The sequence below is a fragment of the Empidonax traillii genome, unplaced genomic scaffold (genome assembly GCF_003031625.1).
Source record: "Empidonax traillii isolate 1590-97213 ecotype Southwest subspecies unplaced genomic scaffold, ASM303162v1 scaffold195:size1760703, whole genome shotgun sequence".
Classification (NCBI taxonomy): domain Eukaryota; kingdom Metazoa; phylum Chordata; class Aves; order Passeriformes; family Tyrannidae; genus Empidonax; species Empidonax traillii.
In genome coordinates this window covers 1448430-1467592 of record NW_020955388.1, presented here as the reverse complement: position 1 = coordinate 1467592, position 19163 = coordinate 1448430, and the positions used below count along the sequence as shown (strand labels likewise).

At 36.8% G+C, this 19163-nt stretch overlaps 1 protein-coding gene across 6 annotated transcripts in view; it reads right to left on the bottom strand.

Moving 5' to 3' along the window:
- NAV3 (neuron navigator 3) overlaps positions 1-19163 on the bottom strand; it is a 376614-nt gene that overhangs the window by 250121 nt on the left and 107330 nt on the right. For 3 of the 6 annotated variants that reach the window (XM_027886768.1, XM_027886770.1, XM_027886769.1), the window contains exon 1: positions 3952-4290. The exons of 2 other annotated variants lie outside the window; for them this stretch is intronic. In XM_027886768.1, the coding sequence (XP_027742569.1) occupies positions 3952-4194 (243 nt within the window). In that variant the 5' untranslated portion in view covers positions 4195-4290. Of the gene's footprint in view, positions 1-3951; positions 4291-19163 lie in introns of those variants that run through there. One more of the 6 variants, XM_027886773.1, reaches the window with a different exon arrangement.

Here is a 19163-nt window from a genome sequence, read left to right as displayed (position 1 = left end):
GGACACTATTGAAAAGAGTCTGGCCCTAGCCTCTCGATACCCACCTTTAAGATAATATATATAGTGTTATCTTTTAGTGACCAAAATAAGTTGGTTTTGTAAATAGATTCTTTCTTCATTTTTATAGCTTCATTGTTTCATTTACCTTTCTACAATATCAATGGATTTTTTTTTCATTTTATTACTTTTTAATAGCACATTCTACAACTAGAACAGTATCCCAAAGCAGCCTAGATCCAATGGCTGTTTAGCAAGCAGTATAAAAGTGATGGTACAGAAGTACAAATAAATGCTGTACCCATAGTTAGAAAGATATTAGAAAATATAGTGGTGTTTTCAGATATGGTTTTGCAGAAAAACACTCGATGGTCCAACTGAACAGCAAAATGCCATCTGCTTCAAAGAGAGTCAGCATTTCACCTCATGAATCCAGCAGCTGGATTCTGTTCCTGTGTACATATATAGGAATAAACTTTCGTCTATACTATATATTCAGGAAAAAAGAATGTGTGCAAACACTTGCGTTCAAATATTTTGCATGGCTATTCACATCATAAAGTGTTCATGCAGTCAGCTTAAACATTAGTGGGTTTAGCAAGAAAGAAGACGGACCTGTTGTATACTACCCATGTACAAAAACATAAGTTATGAAAATCTTGAACAAAGTGCATTTGAATAAACTACAAACAGAATAATTTAAATCATTAGCAACTTATTATTTGCTTTCCTAGGCATAACTCAGTTCTATCCAATTCAGAAAAAAGTTAATCACCTCAAACTTTTTCTACCACAGCTTTTATTACAGTAATAACATCACTCTTATTAAAATTCAAAATTCATCATGTCCACAAAAAAGAAAACAACAAAGACTACCTGTGCAAGTGCAACAAAATCATCTGAGATGGGAGAGAGAGCTAGAGAAAAGAGAACTGATGTTTGCAGCTGTATTCCTAACCAGTCTTGGCAAGGGCACTTGTATGAGAAAGCCAACACAAGTGTCAAAAGTTTCAAACAATCAGGTGTGGTGAGAGTGAAGGTCATAGAGGAAACAGCTGGGTAGCAGTGACCTACTATATTGACATGCATAACCCAAATTTGTCTTGGAATCCTTAGCACTTATAGATAGCAACAGGATATGTCGCAGTGACTGTATGTGTCAATCTAAGTGCCTTTCAGACAGGATGAGGAAACTTGTGATCCGCAGTGCAGCATATGTTACACACCAAAGCAAGCAATGCTAAAGGCTGCAATTCATCAGTCAGGGGCAAAAGTTTACCAGATGATGAATTCATTGTCTTTTGCAGACAGATAGCCATAACTTTTTCCTCAAAAATCAGTCCTGCCTTATATCCAATGATATATATAGCATAAGCATACAAGAAATATGCCAGATAGTCAGATTTTACTCTAGGCATCCATTAAATTTTCATTGAAAAACCTCTTATCAATGTTATAATGAAACATTCCAAACATACAGCACTGTATCCAACAGAGCCACATAATAATATCACATTTGATAAATTAATTTGCTAACCAAAGGTATATTGGAATCAGCACTCACAAATGGTCAAGTTTTGGGACAACATAAGCTGTAATACAGAACTTGAATCTGCTCAGCAAACCTGAAGGGATGTTAACTCTATCAACTCCATAAAATTTCTGCTTAAGAACTACTGTTTAGATAACCTGGACATACTTCCGAGGCTTCCAGGGTAGCATGGATCTCTTTCACTGATGAAGAAAGACATGATTCGATACTTTTAGGCTGATCCTTTGAAGTTTACTAGTAAGAAAAGCCTTACAATAGTTTCTTCATCATAACCATCCACCTTACAGCCCAAATCACTTTTGCAAAAAGATTTTATGAAACTTGCCTAAACGTTTCACACTTTCGAAATATGTGTCTGGAAGAAAACTGAGTAAAGGGTTGCCACTAAGCTTTACTAGGAATGTTGGACTTGTAAGGGAGTAATACAGAAAGGCTTCAGAAATCAGTAGCTTCTTGAATTTTCAGCACTTCTGTAAATGCAGGAGGCCAGGGCAGATTTTCAGACCATCATGTGTACAACCTGGTCTTGCTCTTTTCTGGTCATCTTTCAAAACTGCTCAGAAGCCTCCACTGAGAACATAAAGAGTAGGTTGTTTTTTGGAAGTTGGTCTGTTTTGAGTTGCTTGCTTTAAAAAACAGTCTCTAAGATAACAAATATTGTCAAACCCATGAAACCGCAAATTGGGATCATAGTTTGTGTCCATGTAGCCTGTTACTTTACTCACTGGAACTTCAGCAGAGCTCAGGACCAAATGCCTTGGAAGGCTGTGACTCCCATTTAGTCTCATGCTAGTCATCAATAGTTCCCAAGTGGTTTAAATACTGAAGGTAAGATGTTTTATATCTTTCTCCACACTTTTTAAAATAAACAAAATACATTTCTTAGTAGGTAATGCAACCTTTTCCTTTTTTTCTGAAAATAATACTTGCAAATCTAATTTACTTTTCATGCAATATCCATTAAAGAACACCATTAAATAAGAAACATAAAAAATATTTTCTACTAAAAAGCAAGCAAACAGGAATTGCATTTTGTTGAAAACTTCTATTATTATCTTCACATCCCATTCATGTCATAGAAAAGGGTTGTTCATCCCTTGTAGTAATCAAGAGATGAACAGTTTGTTCCTTTTTTTTATATTTCTGTATAGCATGTCTGACACCACCAATGTACCATCTTTGGAGGACAGGGAGAAGGGACACAGAAAACTCCAAGGGAAAAGTTAAGTGACATGACCAAAATCTCATGTGGAAATATGTGGCAAAGTTTGAAAAGGAAACCAAATGTTCAAAATCCCTACGCTTTAACCACAAAACCAACTTTCTTTGCTAATACTGAATTAACCCAGTAACTAAAAACAAAGAAAACCCAAGTATATATATAATGTGCATCTTGCCACTTTAACAACTCTAATGACACTCAAGTGTTCTCAAACTAAATAAGATACAATTACAAATATATGTTTAATCCCAGTGTGGTAATCAGTTCCACAAACCAAGCATACTAGAAAAGTAAGGGGAAGTAACCTCACTTAACACTGCTTGCTGAAGCTATGTAAACCACACAGGCAACCATAGTGTAGACTGAAAGATCTACAGAATTATATACTGCTGACAAGAAGGGACTCAATACTCACATTCAAAGCCTGAAAAAGGCTTTCAGCTATAGCAGACAAACTAGTTGAAAATCAAGCAGAATTTTTTTTATAGATAATAACTAAAAAAGAACCCCCTTACAAAAGCAAAAACCTCAAGCAGTCTAAAAAATATTGTGGTATCCTACTTCTGATATCATTAAAAAAAAATCACAATGAATTGGGGCTTGATAGGGGCCAGCGAGAGCTATTTTGCAAAAGAGAAAAGAGCAAGTACTTTTTACTGTGAAGCTGTTTTTCTGGTTCAGCAGGTCTGCAGCAAGAGTAGCCAGATCATTTGAAAAGTAAAAAGAAAATCAATTACTTGTTTTTATTTTAAAACACCCTCCCTGTGGGAATAGGTGTGGGAGTGAGATCTCTTTTTAAATTTCATAATGTAACATAAAGCTGCCAAGTTGGGGGTTTTGCTGGTTTGGTTTTTTGTTTTTTGGTTTTTTTTTTACTGTCATATCATTTCTCTGCTTACTGGGTGTTGGAATGATTTTTCTCTACTTGTGATTCCACTGATTCTTATCAAAATTATTCTGTGAAGTGATTAACACTAACACTTAAAAACAGAATATTTATTCCAACAGCAACACTGAGCAAAACAAATTTCCAAGGCTGCTGCATGTTCAGTGATGACAGCAAAAATCCATTTATTCATTTACCCTCGAGTTCTGCATGCAGTAGGTTACAATCATTTTTTGTCAAATCAAAACAACATTTTCTGATAATTAAGATCCACAGGTAAAGTTTACAACTAACCTTGCTATCTTCGATCTCCTGGGTTTTTCCTTGAAGCGCTTTTCTTTCTCCAAAATCACAGGTTGACTTTAATGTAAGCTGACAAGAAAGCATCGAGCTCTCTGCCCCAGTAAGCTCCAAAGACTTTGGTGAGTACTTCTGTGAGCTGGTGGGGCCAAGGCTGGGTATTGGGAGGGCAGTGTGAACAGGCTTTGACCCCACAGCTGGCTGTCTTAGCTTGGAGGCAACCCCAAGTACGGGCATGGCTTCTATAAAATATCTTCTTTCTGCCAAAGAAAATGCTCCTGACCTCAGTCGGGTAGACTCCAGCTTCAGCAATTTCAGAACAAAGACTTTAAACAAAAGTTGCAGTCATCCTTTCAAGAAGTCTTAAAACAATAATATTACGAGTTTCACAAGGAAGCAAAACTTTTCCTTCATCTCTCCCCTCCTCCCTCACAGCCACTCACACACACTGCTCAGTGAGTCAGTGACTCTGTAAGACTAAACGCTTCTTTGGGGCGTGAACTTTTCTTGAAGGTAACTGCCACAGTGCTGCCTGTCTGGGATTAAAGAACTCATAAATTTGCCTTCTCTTCTTCCTACAGCATTCCAGGTCTGTGCATTAAGTGAATGAAGGATGGGAGAAAAGGAGGGAGAGAAGAGAGGAAACCTCTCCGTACTCCAACTGTCAAAACAGCTCAAGACCACAACACTGCAAAGAGAGACCTCTTCCTGACTACATAAATAACCAGCCCACATCCTTAAAAAAAACAAACCTCTTTTTTTCAAAAAAAAAAAAAAAAAAAGAACCTGAGCAGTGGCCAAAGAAAACAGCTGTTGGACGAGTTTTCATCCCGGAAATAATCTCAGCAATGAAGCTGTTTGTCTGATTCCTGGGTATTTTTCACTGCTGACAACCATGAGCTCCAGTGTTTCATTCCCTGTTCCTTCCGTGAAATCAAGTTAAAATCATACAAGAGCATGGTTAGGAACAGCCACTGAATCACACTGTGGGTAACGTCTGTCTATACTATGAAAAATGCATACGAAAACACAGAGCAGGATATGGGAGAATCACAAGCATTGTTAGAAGATTTAGTCAACACAGTTTTTCAGACCACCCGCCTCCCCTTTTTCTTTTCTTTCTTTCTTGGTGGTGATGTTAACGTCATCTATTCAATGTTAACACTTCCCTTTCTAAAAACATGTAAAGCTCCATGAAGTCCATGTCCAATGCATCATTTCTGCTTGTTGCTCATAGAAATACTCTTGCTGGCAACCTCAAATCCTTGTACTTAGAAATACAACTGAGGCAAGCAGAGCAGGTTCCAACATGAGTCACAATGGACAGTCCAAACTGTTGAGCAGCATAAACACTTACTTAAAAGGAAAACTCTACATTCCTTTGAGACCCTATCGCAAGGTCTCCTTTTTAAAATGTGGTGTAAGGAAAAAACCTGTGTAGAAACATTCTGCCACTCAACTCCTAGGGGATTTTATCACCCAGCATTATGTCCAACTTTTATTTTGGTTGGTTGGTTGACTGGTATTTTTTGTTTTGTTATGTCTTCTAAAATAAAACATAGATAAGCTGACTTGACTTATTCTGCCCTGGTATCCTACATGGTATTAACCACACCTCCTTGAGCAGTATGTACTATTACCACTATAGATATGAGCACAAGAGAAAATAAGGTACCTGTGGTACCTGCAATATTATCCTCCATCTTTCATTTACAAAGACCACACTGACACAGTAATTAAAAATCTATTTCTCTCTATTGACTTAAAACTATCCCTTCTTGTTTGTAGTTTGTAGGAGTGAATTTGACCTGGCTTAGGAATCTCCTGAATTTTGAAGTAAGTATACAGGGGTCAGCAGACACATTTCAGTGTCCTCTGCTTATCTGCTGTTTGGTTTTGCCACCATTAACAGCAGCAGCAATGCACAGACTGCACAGAGGTAACTGTTTTACATTTTAATAAGTTCAGCCCGCAGGGCTGGTTTGATGTGATATTTCAGGTCTTCTTCAGAGCAAAGGGGAAGAAAGCTGCTTGTGCGGTCTGCAGTCTGCATTTGTTCTCCAGCATCACAAAGAACTGTGGCTGTGTAAGGAATTTAGGTTTCTTAGGCACAACTGTTAACAGTTAACGCTTCAGAAAATGCACATATGCAAAGACTGAAGTGGACCACAGGAAAAGAAGGATTTATCTCTTGCAAGGTTTGAGGAGATGAAAAATCCTCATGAGAACTGCTAACCAATGATCAAAACAAAGAATAAACTACAGACATGAGACAGATACTTTCTTATAAAGAACTTTGCCAAAAAATGTAATTGAATCTTATTACTTCTCAGGGTTATAATTTTACAAAGTAATGCACTATGGTAATCTTGCTGATCTTCTTTTGAATATGAATGATGAGGTCATGATACCCACAGTCTCTTTTGCAACCCATTTTCCCAGCACAGAAACCCTAAAAGTAATAAGTAAGCAAGCTTAATATGAGAGAGTCATCTGTAATACATAACCAACAGGTTTTGGAAACAATGATGTGAAGCTGGTGTTAATGCTACTCCTTCAAAATAATTCTTCATTATATTATGACTTTTAAGCTAGTACCAGGTCAGGGCCATCAACTTCAGAACCCCATTTAGCTAGAGCTTGTACAATGATAAATCACCGAAGTGTTTCTGCTCTATGGAAGATGAAGAGTATGCAAGATTATTTGCTTGAATCATGAAAGATAATGGAGGAAAACAATCATACTCCATAAGTAAGAATGGGGTTACAAGGCTGTATTTCCTTTTCTTATTTTCTCTAATTCTAAGCAAAAGATAAATAAACAAACATCTGCTATCTTAGAAATCACTTAGTTACAATTTTTGCTTGAAAGATTTTGTGTACCTCATGATGAATGTGGGGTTTATGAAGGCTACCTGGAAAAAAGAGTATTTAACACTAAACTTCATTAGTAGTAGTGTTTTCTATACAAATAGGAAAGCACAGGATAAAGCATCTGCGGACAACATTCACAAACTGTCACCAGAAGGAGGTGCTTGTGGTGGAGTTGGATGGGCAGGAGATGTACATGTTCCTTTTGGAAAGAAAGGAACTGGGCATAATTGTGGGGAAAGGGCAAAGCTGGAGGATGTATAGAAGTGCACATTGTCACATCAAGCTGCAATGTGAGTTTGGATTTTCCTCAGTAGCCCTGTGGGGAGCTAAGTGACAGTCGAGCAGAGCTGCCAGAGAGAACCCAAAGTTGGAACAAGGATGATTTAGATATGTGTTAATAGTGTCCAAACAAAAGAAGGCATATCTGTTAGAAAACAGGGGTGAAGAAGGCTAAAACCTGGAGTTATTTGAAATCAAACACAACACCAGACTGCTTGTCATGAGGGACCAAAATATTATTTGCAGGACAGAGAAAGCCATGAGTAAAAAGATATGGCTGACAGAAACAAGCAACACGCATCTTCATTTGCTTACATGATACTGATATACCTAGAAAGGGACTGCAAAAAAGCAGGTGAGGCTAAACATTGTTCAGAGAAGACCTGTAGGTGTCTAATTTACACTTTTAGACATCTATTAGCATAGACATCCTCAAGCCAGGCAGGTCGAGGACATCACCTGGATATAGGATACAGGAGGATTAACACAGATAATGACTGGAGCCCTGAAGCTGTGCAGAAAAGGCTAGAGAAAGCTAGAAAACAACTGAGATGTGGGGAAAAAAAAGAGGGCAACATTTCAAGTGGGATTTTAGATAAGGAGATAAAAGTGTGAAGAGATACCAAACAATAGAAAACCAGAGCAAAGGTCAAAACACAATCCTTGGTAGTTTTGCCAACAGAAGTGGCAGTTCCAGTGATATGCTGAAGATAGAACCATAGCTTTAGCTAATAAAATAGTGGCAATCTGGCCATAAAGCATGACTGAATGGGTCATGAAGCAATGTTTTTAGAGATATTATGAGTGAGATTAATGATTTGTACCTCAAAATAATACAGGACACATGCATTCAGAATAATAATCCCTGCAACCCAGAAAAATCTGTAATATTTATTTCATATAGCAGGAATAAATACACCTGAAATCCAAAGCATCTTATGAAAGAAGGTATATGTAAGTTGTAATGTTAAGGTGAATTTTTGTTGTCAAGACTAAACAGAAATAAACATTCACAGCGTAACACACATGTATTTCCTTTCCTTCATTGCATTTGATACCAGTACAAGTCCCATGAAGGTTGGTCCTCTTCTGCACTCCCAGCCCTCAGATAAGCTGCTAGCTTGAACTGAACAGACAGCTGACAGTGTCTGCCAGACCACAGGAAATATCAAAAAAGGGGACACCTGCTTCAAAAGTGGAGCCAAGAGATTTGTTTGCTTCTTCTGCTCTATGATCTCCAACAAGGAAGCTGTTGCATGTGTCCAGGGTCAAACAGGAAACGTCAGGGGTCCAGAGACTGCAGAACTCAGTTCTGAGCTGTTTCCCCACTTCATCCCACTGGTGTAACAGCTGTGTCTAGAGCTTATGTGAGCCAGGACAACTTCTGAATAAGCTTGAATGTGCCAATACAGTGACATGATTTTGCGCTCACTGATTTCAGGTTGAGCAGAAAGTTTTCCCCAGCTGGGGACAGAGAATTCTTGAAAAAGCAAACAATGATACTAAAATACTGAAGTTACCTGAGCCTACATGATTTTTAGGATATATTTAATAACCCCAGGTAATACAAGTTTAAATTTTAATAATGTAAGTAAGAAGCACACCACATGTCTTCTTGGTGTAACAACATATGTTCAATCTGTCAGATACCAAGGAGACAAATTCTTCAGCTGTGACTCGTGTTCACAGTATAATTCTACAGACATTATTTTTGTTATTCCAAAAGTCAGGTGAACCCATTAGTCTCAAGGCAAGATATGCAACAGGTATTTAATCCTATCTACAAGTATGTAATGCTACTGAGTAAGCTGATGATTTTCTTGACAGTTTAGAATTCCAAAATATATATAATCCCAACTCCAGCCACAGCCACAGAAAAAGGTGCATCCGGCTTCCTAAAGGAAATCCTTCTGCTTTGGTTGTATGTTTCGGGAAGTTTTTCAAAGAGGACAACTTTAAATACAGATATTGTTTTATCATTTGAACAATATATTGGCCTTTCAAAGCTCAGACTGGAGTTTATGGTTTTGAATGCATTAAGTGACAGAAGCGATCAGTTCTATAATTTTTATTCATGCTGTACATTTGCAGCATCTTTCATCAGATGGTTTCAAGTCTTTATATGTAATTTAGTACCATACCTCCTTAGGAAGTATGTAAAATATATTAAAAAAAAAATCTATATGGGGCCTCGCTACTTTCTTTCTCAAGTAGGGATACTTTTTTGAATTATACATCTGTGTGGGTTAAAAATTGTAATGATTTCTCTTTGTTACACGCTGTATTTAATCATGAAGTATTTGGCTTAAAGGAATCAAGCTTAAATACTATAGGATCAGGAAATGTAAACTAAAATTTTGCAAGGATAAGAAGGGACTAATGGCAACTGAACATACTGTGTAAGTATTTACATACTGACCTACTTACTAGACCATGCTGCCACCTGGTAAAGCTTAATGAAAGGATCAACTTTCCTCTTTGGGAGGTGCAAGAGGAAAAGTAAAAAAAAAAAAGATAATCCATTTGTTAATTTCTAAGTAAATGAACCAAACAACAAATGTTGAAGACTCTCAAAGTTATGTTAACTGCAGCTAACAAGGAAACACTCTCTCATTTATTTCAATCTGCATAAACTAGACAGAAAGATAACAATCACTCTAAGAATCAAAGTACCGGTTTTTCTTTAATTTTTTCCTTTGTTTCCTCAGTTTCTCATTTACAAAGCCTCTCCAGCACACAGTCATAGCAGGCCCACTGGCTTCTCCCATACCCTTCCATCCACTGGGAGGTATCTTCTCCCTCTTCCATTTCTGCTCTCTTCCCAATTTGTCTTTCTGTATCTGAAAGAATTTCTTGCTTTGTATCATCTTTGGTGGGCCATAGTGAATTACTAATGTCAATTAATGCTTGCCCTATATCTTTCTGTCTTAGATCACACTACAAATATATGACTTCAGTGCTGCACTGCCAAAGGAATATTTCTCTCACTTATCAGGGTAATTAAGAGCTTCCACTCTCTGTAGAGTTACTGGAGGGATGTCTAAGGTAGACATGACAAAACCAGACATTTATAGAGTGCATGACTAAGTTCTTAAGTAATAACATTACTTTCAGTGGAAGCTGTATGGAACAGAATTCCTGGCCTTTTTTTATTAATTTTATTGATGGAAGAAGTTTTGCTCCATTTTAAATTTTGACCAAAGTTTAAATTATCTTGGGTCCTCCTGCAAAAAATGGTCCTCATAAATGCTCTCCAATCACTACTGCTCTCAATACAGAACCCCCTACAGAAAAATTCTCCCAGCGGACACGCTCCCTAAAATGTTGATGGAATATTTTATGATGCTATGGAGACTTTTCTAAGTCCTAATTAGATGAGAAGAAAATTGGCAATATTTGCGGTTAATCAAAGCTGTTCTGACTCTTGATACTAAGTGTGAACTGTTCAGAACTTTCATCTGAAATTCCTTCAGAGAATAAACTTACTAACAAACTGCAAAAAAGAACGCATAAAAAGAAAGAAACTGAGACTAAACAGGAATCTGCTGATTATCTTCCATCAGGTAGCTGGCAGAGTGGCAAACCTATGTTTTAATCTGCTGGAAAGGAAAACTACTCTTACCAAGCACTGTGAAACTGATAGAGGGTTTCAAAATCACGGTTATACTGGCATTCATTTCAGGATTGCAGTGAAACACTGCTCCTTAAGGTTCCCATTGGTCTACTAAAATAAAAAAAGTTACTGCTTAGAAACATCTGCTACAGTCATGAGCAAACTCTTGGCCAAGTGCAGCAACAGTAAGAGACTTTGAAGTCAATCAGCTTTGCTATCACCAGCAGATATCCCTGCAGTCAGTGGAAATTACTGCACAGAGAGTTTGGGAGATATGAAGAAAACTTGCTCTGCCAAATGTGTATATTGACAGCAGTGAAGAAAAGAACAATTTTATTTTTTTTTAACAAGCAATAAAATGGTTAGCAGTGAAAGGTTAGCAAAAGGTGTTAAAAATTATATGACATTAATTCTTAAAGAATACTTCATGAAAACAAACATGATTATAGATTTTCAGGGACTAGTTTTGATATTTGACCTTAAACAAGTGCAAGCTGCACTGCAGCTGGAAGAGCACTTCTGACTCCCAATCCATTGTCTGCTTTGAGACTGTAGTCATTCAGTGGTGGCTTGCATCACCCACAGTTTATAATACCTACTGTGCTCCACCACCTCTACCCACCTGCTTACCTGTACCTTGATTTAAGTTGCAATTATTGCTTAATATTGTTTTTTTATTCTTCACTGCTTAACACTATAGGTGAATGATCCCAGCTATGTTTTTAGTTTCTTGCTGGTCTCTGGAGATAGTCATCATAACTCTTTTTTTTTTTTTATCAAGCAACCCTTCCTGCAATATCCATATTATTTTCATCTTCTATAGCCACATAAATATTTATTTCATATTTATCCAACATTTCCTGTGATTTGCACCAATTTAGGAGATACTGATATGCCTTTTAAAGGCAAGCTTACCATCTCAACATAAAGTATGGACAAACATTATAGTTCTTGGTAAAGAATTACAAGATCACCATTATATCACCTTCTCTGCCACAATTCCTATCGAAAAATCTGTCATTTACAGTAGTCTTATGCTGGATGTATGTACTGGTAGAGTATTATGCCCCACTACAGTGTCAGGTTTACAGCTTGACTGGATGATCTTAAGTGTCTCTTCTAACCTAAACAATTGTATGATTCTATAGGCCTCACCGCTGTACCCTTTTCTTGCACATCATCTCTTGCCAGTGGTCAGAAGCAGTGTACTGAGTCGTAGATCCTTGCTCTGACAAGTACAGTCATTTTGGATCTTAAGTTCTTATGTGAAGAACAGATATTGTACCTTGGATCACTTGAGGATTTCTGTTTCGTTTGGATAAGCAGGCATGGTCTTTCTAATCATGTTTTTGTGCCTTTGCCTGCTCTCATTGAGAAGATATGACAACACTAAACAGAATTCACATTTTTAAGCAGTGTTTCTTCACCAGGGCATATTACCACTCTCACTCTGGTTTTTCTACTCTTGTCTTGTGCTTGCCCAGCTTGGAGCTCTTGCAGAGATGCTCACTCATCTCTACCTGTGAAATACTAAGCAATCAGGCCTTGTGTGTCAATGAATGGTAAACCTTGACCATGTACAGTTTAGCTGTAAGTGGGTGCTCTTTTCTTTCAAATAAAAATTGGCTTAATGCACACACTTAAAATCTCAACCATCTGCCTCTATCTCCTGTTGGCCATATGTGAACTTCCTACAGTGAGCCTTGAAACCTTCTGCCTTCCTCCATTCTGCTGTGATCTGAGTGTGCTCCAGGCCAACTGCTGAAATGGATTCTGTATGTCACTAGAATAAACCTTCCAGTTTTTTGATCATTAGGTGTCTGAGAGGAACTGCTGTTTCTCATTATCAAATATCTCCAATCTATGCTACACCATATACCTTGTGTCATCCTAACAGAAATCTAACAGTGCATTACAAAAGCAGCTTTTCAGGTCAGCAAACTATATTCCCTCACCACTACTCTGTCTACAGATGCATGATTTTATCTTTGGTGTGTATCTTTATGTACATATGAGTACATATGTTTAACTTGTCTGACTCTTCAACAGTCATTAATGCCCTTTGAGCAATTCACCTGGGTTGTTTCATCTTTTAAAAAAGAAAAAAAAAAAAAGAAACACTCAATAGCACACAGCTGTCAAAAATAACTTCAAATCCTGCAGATGGTGGATGCTTCCTTCCTGCTTCTCAGCATACTGGAGAGACATATTACCTTACAGATGTGGCATGTTATTAAAAAAAAAAAAAAAAAGAAAAAGTAGGCTATGGTTATTTATTATACTGAACTTACCTTCAAGTGCAGGAAAAGTACTAGATGGGAGACAAATGATAAAACTCCTCTCCTAGCTTTCATCCGTCAGTTGGGCTTTTAGAACTGACATATGTAACAAGCATATGGCAGCCATAAAAGCAACATCAGCATTCACAAATTTAAAAATAAAACAGAAAGCCAAAATTATTTTGTTCCACCTACAATAAACCTAGGATGAGCTATGAAGAAAGCACAGTTTTTTATCAAAACCAGAAGGGAGACTAAACTGGATACTTTGCTGGAACATCCAGCTCTATTGATACTGTTAGCTATAAACCAGCAAGTACTAAGTTAACAGCCACTAGTGAAAATGTAACCTGTGGCACATGCATCTTCAGTGGTGACAAAGGCAGAGACCATTATCTACAGAAAATGTCTTCATTACACATTCATACAGCATCATAACCAGAAGTTCAATAACTTCCCTGAAAGACCTAGGAAGATTTCCAGATGGTACAAAACTGCATAATTCCAGCTACTTCTGTAAGACATGCTATTACAGTATCTCCCCATTTAGAAAAGGTATAATTAGATTCCATACATTACTCTTTTCTATTTATTTATTTTTTTATACTCTCTTTGAAAGTCTTATTTTTCATTCCATTCCCTTCCCTGCACCCAGTGAGAGAATATTCTTCAGAATAAGAACAAGATGTGCAAGTAGTATTTTTACTTTCTTTTCATAAACCATTATAACAGAGCATAACAATTTCGACAGTACAAGCCACTTGAGCAACACTGGGATCTGTAACTAGCGGAGTATTCAAATATCCACTTCAACAACCTGTCAAACGATTCTGGTCTTCTCTGAAACCTACTTTAATTTAGGAAATTTCCCAATATCCCACAGTTTTGTTTTTAACTCTACACTTTACTCCCTCAAATTATAATCCCACCACTTTTGCTTAGATTGCTCTCCTTCTTTTTAGCTTTCTATGGAACTTTTTGACTCATCCATATATCTGAGCACTTTTATTCTGCCTTACATGATAAAGCTGAAGCAGCCCAATGCCTAATGCCATGGGATGTTAATGCAAAGGGGAGGCCATTAAACTTGTTTGAATATATTAGCTAAAGATGGAGGTGGAGGGAGGGAGAGAAGAGAGAGAGAGATACACAATGTGCAATCTGCTGTCTGACCTGGAAAAGGTTTTCTGTGATTAGAGTTTGAGTTCCAGGCTAGTTACATTCTGGCCAAATTGATTTTCCCACCCTTACATAACTGAACTCTGTTCTTCATTATATGGGTGTAAATCTGCAGTAAAAACTTTGAACTTCCAAGGAGTAATTCTAGATTTATGCCAGAGTAACTGAGAGAAGAATGTAGGCTCTTGGTTGCTCATAAGTATTACACTATTTTAGATTTCTATCCTACCCACGCTTGTGAAACATTCCAGTTCTTTACCCTAACCCTCTTTTTTTCCTTCAGTCTATTCTACAAACTGACACAACAAATATTAGGAATTTTAAACACAAATAATATTTGGAAATATTTTACTTCCAAATCAAGGGAAATTGTAACTATTGAGAATGTAGATATCAAAAGAAGCTTTTTTTTTTTTTTCCTCAGAGAAAACCTTCAGGAATAATACAGAAGCATTTGTCTGTGCTGTCATAGGCAGCATGCACAACTGTGCATCTCTTTTTCACCTCTGCAGAACTGTCAGACTGCTAATATTATTTGACTAGTAGGCAGTTCCAAAAGTTCACTAAATCTCTATTTTAAAAACTCTTACACAACTATTTTTGTAATCACTGAACTCATTAAAAATATTATTTCAATAAATTGTACTTTCTATGTGTTGGGTAAACTTCATCCCTGGTATCAGTTTAAATAATTCCAGTGAGTCTTCCTGAAGCAGGAAAGAATTTGTTGTTTATATTATATGCAAACAATTTGCTAGGTTTAACAAAATATGAATCTTTCTTATGTTATAACTTCTGTTTAAAAATTTATCCCAGTAGGTTTTTTCGAAATGGTTTTGCTGATAAAGTTCCCCTTTGTTTGCTCTCCAGAGAAGCCAGCAGGGCTACAGAGTTATTCTTGTGTGTGCTAGTGGCTTCAACCCCCCTGTTTGTTCACATAACACCAAAGTACCTGGAGCTCAGAAATTTTGACATTGTCCAACTGTGACTAGAGAATTGCATTTCTTTGATCTGTGATTTCAAGAATCCTACACTTTCCCCCTCTTTGATGAAAAACAGTTGGTTTTAATTTAAAAAAAATAAAAACATTCAACAGGAGAATTTCCCTACAGGAAACAGTTAAAGTGAGTCAAACCTTAACACCATACCTTTTGGATCATGCCCGCAGCTGAGTGTTAATATCCAGTCATTTTAAACTTCAGCTTAGGCCACCTAAAGTTCTCACTAACTATATCTGGATTTACATAGTACAGATGAAAGCAAAATCTTACAGAACAACTATTCCTCAAATGAGGCTTCAAGATAGGCTGTTGAAAGGCTGGAATTTTAAAGTTCTTTATTTTAAAGGTCTCTGAGTAAACATATCTCACTGATTTCAATAAAAGGGAGAGGAAAAATCCATCCCTAATTTCAGTGGTCTCAGGAACCCAAGAACCAAGCCCAATTTCCACAGAAATCTTTCCACAGTCAGAAATCTTTCCATAGACTTCGGTTGCCACATATGCTAAATAGTTCTCACTCAAGGACTCTGAGGCTTGGATTATACTATTCATTTATGTAAATGAGTTCAACGAAAATACAGAAATTAGTGGGGATGGTAGAAACTTTAGGACCATTATGAGATTTGCTTAAATTGGCAGGCTAAACTATTCAGCATCACTTCTATGAACTCTGAAACAAATTTGGCTTACGCAGAAGCTCTTCTGAACTGATTAAAAAAATTATCAAGGCTGGTTTTAAAAATTTATTTATTCAAATTCTCTTATTCTACTGGCAGCCAAGTTGAAGTCAAAACTCAACTGTGATTGGAAAAAAAATCATTTGAATGTCAGTGGGTTACATAAAAGCTGAGACTTTTTGCCCAGAACTAAATCTGTGAATGTTATATTGATAGTGGTAGTATGAGAGGTAAGAAAAGGATTTCGAATCTGAAAGCCTCATATGCTTTTTGAATTATTTTGAACCCATATAAACATATTGTTTTCTCCTTTCCTGAATGTCACTGAGAGAAACCATTGGGTTTTTTGCCTTGATATAAGGGCAAAATGTCATTCCCAAATGCCTTCCAAAATCCAAGCCCCATGCCTCAGAGCTTTGACCCTAGAGGCAGGGCTCTAAGAGTCTTTTTGAAGTCTGTTAGAAAACCTTCTTATAGCTATTTTAAACAGATGAGACAGTGCTACAATAGCAACAGAAAACAGTAGCAAACATCGGTCCTCTTTTTTTTATGTACTTCTAGATAAGAACCATAGCCACAGACCAGGACCTCAAGAGCTTTACAGAGAACAAAAAAGAGCCTGTTCTCCCTTAGGGAATATTGTGGGTGAGAGATATCATCCGGATTTTGCTGGCGATACCTCAACATTGCCTAATATGCCAGTCTGTTAGAAGAGATGTGAACTGTGAAATTGGCAAGTCATCACAACTATGATGCTAAGAAAAATATTGGGAGTGATTATGATCTTACAGCCAGTAGTATTCACATGGAACAGAGTAGATACTCAGCCAAAGTGTAGGAAAGATGGCATTACCCGTCTATCCATTCATCCATCCATCCATCTATGTCAAAAATGTTATGAGAGCCTGGCCATTCACTATTCTCACACTCATTTTATTCATATACCTATGCATTGAACACGAAAATAGTACTGCTGTATCCGTATGCTTACAGTAAGGGGCATTTATGAGTCATGACCCGGATTATACAATAATACCATCATTACCCATTCCACTGTCCTTCATCTGATCAATGTAGGAAAAAATCCAGATTATTACACAGTCCATGGCTGCATTTCGGTTAGAAATCCTATGACTTAAGCTGCCTTCTAATCCTTCTAGAGCCCTTAATTATATAGATTTGAAAACATATCCTATAACTAGTATGGGTCCAGATTGAAATTAATACTTGGTTTTCTTTTCCTTTTTAAAAGATTCCTTACTTGCCATCATTTTTTCACTTTAAATATTCTATACTAAATCCAAGGTTTTTTTAACAGGTTCTTAAAGAAGAGAACTGAAGAGTCACCACATACTTTTTCTGCTTGAGGCTCAAGCTGTGTCTATAGAGTTTGGTAGATGCATACACAAATTGCTGTAAGTGAATGAGCTGTTTTTAATCTTCTTTCTCCCATTAAGTCAAAGATGATGAGTATAGATTAAAATACATGAGTTCAGTTGTAGTGAAATAAGCAAAGGCATACAAGTAGCCTGTTATATGCTAGGGTAATGTACTTCTTAAGGGTGATCCTCTCATTGCCATCAGGAGTTCAATATCAGATGCAGACTATAAAGTTATATCCATTTCAAGCCATTAAGCAGAGCTTGCCGGCTGAAGCTGGTGAGAGTTGTGCAGATACAAGACAGTAGCTGGCTCTGAGGTTTTTGCTAATTTGTTCAAAATCCTTTGAAGCACAAAAGCAACAAAGAGAACCACATGAAATATTAAATCACCCCACATTTCCAGGAAGCTTCTGAAACAATTAAAACCTACTACTCTGATGTATATAGTAGTTCTCTAAGAAAGTGGAAACGTTATCATAGAAGGGATAAGCTTTCCACTTACAATTACAACAGCAGAATATGTGTTTGGTTGTTATCCACTGGGCAATACAACACATATTGAGCACTTCGCAAATAACTGTGAAAGCACAGCCTGTTACATTTCATGCAAGGGTGATTTCATTAGGAAACTGATTACTCCAACTTTGAAGCCATATAACCATCATAGATTTAAATTTGGAGCAGGACTTGGCAAAGAGAATTTGTAAAAATATGAGACAGATGCAACAAAAGAAATATTTCAACAAAACTAGATAAAATATTTTAAGAAAATCTACATTTCAGCCTGAAAACTAGTAAGAACAAATTATTCCTTATATACTTTAAAATAGTCCTACTTCTTTTCTGTAAACTACTGTGCTCTTTCAAAATTCTTCTTTCAAACGGACCTGTTTAATTTACACTTTAAATCAGGTAGTCATAAATTTCAGTGATTAATCACATTCAAAAAAGTACTGAAAAATGTATCTTTGCCATATTTCTTGCAAATATTTAACTCTTACTTTTGAAAGTGTTTAATTTCAAAACATTCCAGATGTTTTATTCTAGGATGTAAAAAAAAAAAAACAAAACCAAACACAAAAAAACCAAACCAAACCAAACCAAACAACAACAAAAAAACCCCCACAAAACCAAAAAAACCCAAAACTTAAAACATAATAGATCAAACAAAATATTTTTGCCTCTCTAAAATAATTTAATTTTTTTTTAAATAGATTTGCACAGCTGTAGAGCAAAATAAGAATAGTTGTTGTTGGCAAGCAGCTGTTGTGCAACACGCCTGTTTCGCAAATGAATCGTAATTGTGTCTCCTGAAACTTGTGCTCCCCCATCTGTCTGTTATATTGGTTACAGAGAGGAACATGTCTCTATGAAATTATGAGCTACATTGTGTATTATGTTAGAACACATGTTTAAACTTGCCCAAACCTATCAAATTACTTCCCAGACAGCTGCCCTTTCTGCAAAAGATGCTTGACATCTTAGTGGAAAAATAATATTGAAAAGCCATTAAGGCTGCAATTTGAAGCCTACTTCTTCAACTGTTTTACCAAAGTTAACCCATGGAATAGCTATTTAATTTTAGATAGGTAGATAGTAGGACAGGGGAGACAGTGGAAAGGGAGCCTTTGAGAAGAGCAGCAGAAGTCCTAGTTGAGATCTGGTCTATACTGAAAGAAAGGAATCACAACAGGAAGCAAGAGGATTAAAGGAACAGAAGAGGTTTTGCCTGTTCTGGGCAACAGAACAATACACACAACCAGAGATTCATCTCATACATCTTCATAGATCTACGTCTGAGCAAGACAGTCCCAGTGGAAATTATGTTCAACAGACAGAAATTAAAGGCTGGTTTAAGGATGAGACTAATCAACCTCCTGCCTATTTTCTTCCACTGATTATATTGGGAGTCTCCTGTAGGT